At 36.3% G+C, this 4,508-nt stretch overlaps 1 protein-coding gene across 1 annotated transcript; it reads left to right on the top strand.

Annotated features, from left to right (window-relative positions):
• Positions 1-288: 288 nt before the first annotated feature.
• LOC105570819 (fatty acid synthase-like) lies at positions 289-4,280 on the top strand (the record flags this gene model as incomplete). The annotated part of the gene is made up of 8 exons (XM_012028269.1): positions 289-530; positions 607-1,300; positions 1,436-2,267; positions 2,383-2,849; positions 2,936-3,193; positions 3,392-3,646; positions 3,737-3,843; positions 4,241-4,280. Coding segments are annotated over 8 exons (2,865 nt in total), but the record flags the coding sequence as incomplete, so codon positions are not given.
• Positions 4,281-4,508: the final 228 nt, after the last annotated feature.

The raw sequence follows: 4,508 nt of genomic DNA, 5'->3' as shown, positions 1-4,508 counted from the left end.
AAAATTCCTCTGGATAAATTCGATACAAGTTCCACAATCTACAACATTTTACCTACAAAATGTTATTTTCAAATTTTCCTACCATTTTTTTGACAGAGTTACATGACTTTGAATCGAACCATGTATTTTCTTAAAAAATGATGTTTACCGCCGGCATCACTACGTGGAGGTTGCCTCCACTACGATGATTTTTCGCCGTTTCAGTGGTTTGAAAATAGCCCAATTTGTAGGGTATGAAAAATGTTCCCTATTTTTTTTTAGCAGTGTATATATATTTTTCTTTCATAGGTTCCAGGTGATCTAAGTACATTATGTTGGAGAGAGAACAGTCTATCCGTCGAGTCGCGTCGTGAGGATTTGGTGCGTGTGATTTACTCATCCATCAATTTTAAAGACGTGATGTTAGCGACTGGTAAAATCTTTGCCCAAAGTAACCCTCAAGGACGATTATATCAAAATATACCCCTTGGACTGGAGTATGTCGGATTCGATACTGATGGGCAACGTGTAATGGGAGTCTGTGATACTGAGTAAATAATGCTTCAAAAGATAATCATGGTGTGTAATACGATAGAATTGAAACAAAACTAAGATTATTCTTTCTAGCTGTATAGCAAACGTTGTTGCAAAATACAAAGAGTTTTACTGGAAGATACCTGATGCATGGACATTTGAAGCAGCGGCGACAGTTCCATTGGTATACAGTACAGTTTACTTAGCCTTGTACATGCTTGGAAAAATAAGAAAAGGCAAAAAGATACTTATACACTCTGGTACTGGCGGCGTTGGACAAGCAGCCATTCACCTCGCTCTCAAAGAAGGATGTGAAGTGTTTACCACTGTGGGTACAAACGACAAACGGAACTTTATTAAGAAGATATTTCCGACCATTCTGGAGAATCATATTGGAAATTCAAGGGACACCAGCTTTGAACAAATGATAATGCGAGAAACGAATGGTCGCGGCGTTGATATCGTGTTAAATTCATTGTCGGATGAAAAGTTAATCGCATCTGTTCGTTGTTTAGCACAAAATGGTCAATTTCTGGAGATTGGCAAATTTGACTTTATTTCTAACAATCCTCTAGATATTTCTCTGTTTCATAAAGGTATTGCATTCCATGGCGTTTTATACGAAGAACTGTTTAGGAGCAATCACAAGTATAAATCACTAGTGTACAAAATGGTAGCCGATGGTCTTAGAGATGGAACCATCCAACCAATTCAAGCAAAAATTTTTCAGAAAACAGAAATCGAAGAAGCCTTTAGGTACATGGCAAGTGGAAAACATATGGGAAAGGTATGCTAGTATTGATTAATAGTAGCTCACAGAGAATTATTCACAATAGAAGCCTATAACGTAAACCCGTTTTATATAATATAAATTGCTTCCTCATAGAGGAAGCTTTTTTTTAACATTTGAATATTTTTGTAGATAATTATAAATATACAGGAGCCGGATAAACCTTTAGACAAGTCCATTTTTGCATATTGTCGTTATTACTGTCTCAAAAATAAAAATTACATTATACTTGGAGGTCTAGGTGGGTTTGGTTTAGAATTAACCAACTGGCTGATACTTCGAGGCGCCAGAAATGTTGTGCTGATATCGCGAACTGGAATAAAAAACGGGTATCAACGCATGAAAGTTCGCCTTTGGAAGTCGTACGGTGTAAATGTGCTGATCGTGAAAGATATCAATGTCGCTGATCCCAAAGATTGCGAATACCTCTTGCAAACTGTCGAAAGGGATGCACCGGTGGACGCGATATTCAATCTCGGAGTGGTGCTGAAGGACGGCATCTTGATGAATCAAACCGCGAAGACTTTCACGGAATCCTTCCAATCGAAGGCTCGTGCAACACAGGCATTAGACAAACTTTCCAGAAAGATCTGCCCGACACTGCGGCACTTTGTAGTGTTCTCTTCCGTTTCTTGCGGCAGAGGAAACGCTGGACAGACTAATTATGGCATGGCCAACTCCATCATGGAGAGAGTGTGCGAGAAAAGGGTAGAGGAAGGATTACCCGGACTGGCAATTCAGTGGGGAGCCGTGGGTGACGTGGGTCTGGTCGCTGACATGCAGGAAGATAATAAGGAACTGATTATCGGCGGCACTTTGCAGCAAAAAATATCTAGCTGTCTCGACGAGCTTAATAACTTTTTAATTCAAAGCCGACCAGTTGTGAGTAGCATAGTCGTAGCTGAAAAGAAATCGTTATCTCTCGGGCTTGGAAATCTGTTAGAAACTGTCGCCAATATTTTAGGTACATGCTCCAATGCAAATTTAATTCTCGTACATATACTTATTATATTTCTTTGTTAAATATCAGTTTACGAAAACACATTATGATATAAGTGAGAATAATTTTTCTATTACAGGCCTAAAAAGCATAAAAGGTGTGAGACCAAATTCATATTTGGCCGAATTTGGAATGGACTCCATGATGGCCGTGGAAATTAAGCAAACTCTGGAACGCGAATTCGACATATTTTTCTCTGCGCAAGAGATACGAAATCTTACTTTTACCAAGCTCAGTGAGATATCCAATGCAAGTGCAGATAATACGCAGGATGTAAATAAACTGGATATTGAGCAGCCAAACTTGAAATTTTTAATTGGTGTTATAAAAGACAAAGATTTCATTTCAGAAACTTGTTTAGATTTCTCGACTAAAAGACAGAAAACTACAACCGAAGTATTTCTCATACCAGGTATCGACGGATGTGGAACTGTATTCAATCATTTAGGGCCAAATATTAACTTCTCAGCAAGGGCCCTGTGTTATTATACAAACAACATCGATGCTACAGACATTATATCAGAAACGAGTGATCATCTTATAAACGTAATCAGTAATTTTATATTCTATTGAACAAAGAAGTGTTTTTATTTAACAGACATAAAGTTCATCAGATTTTAATATTCTTACAGCATATATTACCAAAACTGACAGCTGGAAAAGATTTCATAATGGTAGGGTACTCCTTCGGGTCTATTATCGCAATTGAACTAACGAGGAGATTGGAAGCTATGAATTTTAAGGGACGGCTTATTCTCATCGACGGTGCTCCTGAGCAATTACGAACACTATACCAAAAGTACAGTGTTGCAAGTTTGGATAATGCAGACTTCCAGAATATTGTTTTAATCAATATTATGGAAATTTATTCAGCAGGAGATACTGAAAAAGTATACTTGTTTCTTGAGCTTGAAATTATTTTAACCTTTCTTACATTTAAACATATTTTAATCTTCTTTGTGTGGTAGTACCAGTATCAATTTATTACTCTTTCTTACAATATTTGGTTTTAAAAGTCTATTTTATATTTCCAAGTTACTTATTTATAAATACAAACTTTCTTAAGAGAATAAAATGCAATTTGGTAGATTCTAACAGAACTGAAGAAATATAAGACCTGGGAAGAGAAATTTAGTATCTTCGCCAAAGAATTTTTAGCTACGAACACGTCTCTCTCACTCGAAAATTTAAAAACACTGTGCACGACAGCTTATAAACATGCATCAGCTATTCCGCAATATGATTCTTCTACGCTGACACCTATAAAGTCTTCCATAATGTTGTTAAAAGCTACGAACCCGTTGCTTAGATCCGTGATTGAAGAGGATTATGGTTTGCAGAAGGTATCTTTTAAACACTACGCTAATCTGTATTTGATAATAAGTTTCAAATTTCAACAAATTATTTGTTACTAACATACATAATTATTTAAGATAACTCAAAATGTGGTGAAAATACATTCCATTGAGGGTACTCACGTGACAATATTAAACAGTGAGAAAATAACAGCTGCGATTAATGGACAGCCGCCATTTGCAATGTAATATTTTAAGTTATTTATAATTTTATTTTAAATTTATGTCTGTTATAAAACTTATAGCAATCTGCATGGTGCATGGTTTATCACGAGACACGGTGGTGTCTCGCGCCAAGTGTAAACGAAGCTAGTACCACGCGCGCGAGACCGACCGTGTAAGTTTACGCGAGTACACGACTTGACGGACCCTCAGATTTTTGAATCTCAACAATGGCTGATCCCACGAACTTGAGACTGCGCTTAATCGATATATAGCTTGGGTACGATTTGCATAATAAAAGTATTTTTACTTTTTTCCTACGTGCCCCATGAGTAAAGATATTGCAATGCAAAGTCCATATGTATCTACACGGTGTATGGTTTATATATCAAATATATTTTAACTCCGTTATTTATTCAGGAATACATAATGACTGTCTCTTCGGGACTCAATCTCCAAATTCATAATTCAAGTATATGTATATGTACATAGAAAAAAAAATGTACTTCGCGTTATATTTATTTTAATGACATTTTGCGATAAATTAAAATTTATAATATGGATAAAATTAAAGAATTAATGACTTCTTGAAAATTTTCTGAAAAACTGATCACGAAGACCGACTGCAAAAATATAAAGATGCTACCGACTGGTATACGCAGAGCAAATTTTTAATAACGGGCGCGTC

This window comes from Vollenhovia emeryi, unplaced genomic scaffold, assembly GCF_000949405.1.
Source record: "Vollenhovia emeryi isolate VEMERY1.0 unplaced genomic scaffold, V.emery_V1.0 DF941766.1, whole genome shotgun sequence".
In the NCBI taxonomy this organism is placed as follows: Eukaryota; Metazoa; Arthropoda; class Insecta; order Hymenoptera; family Formicidae; genus Vollenhovia; species Vollenhovia emeryi.
This window is presented reverse-complemented; position numbering and strand designations above follow the sequence as displayed.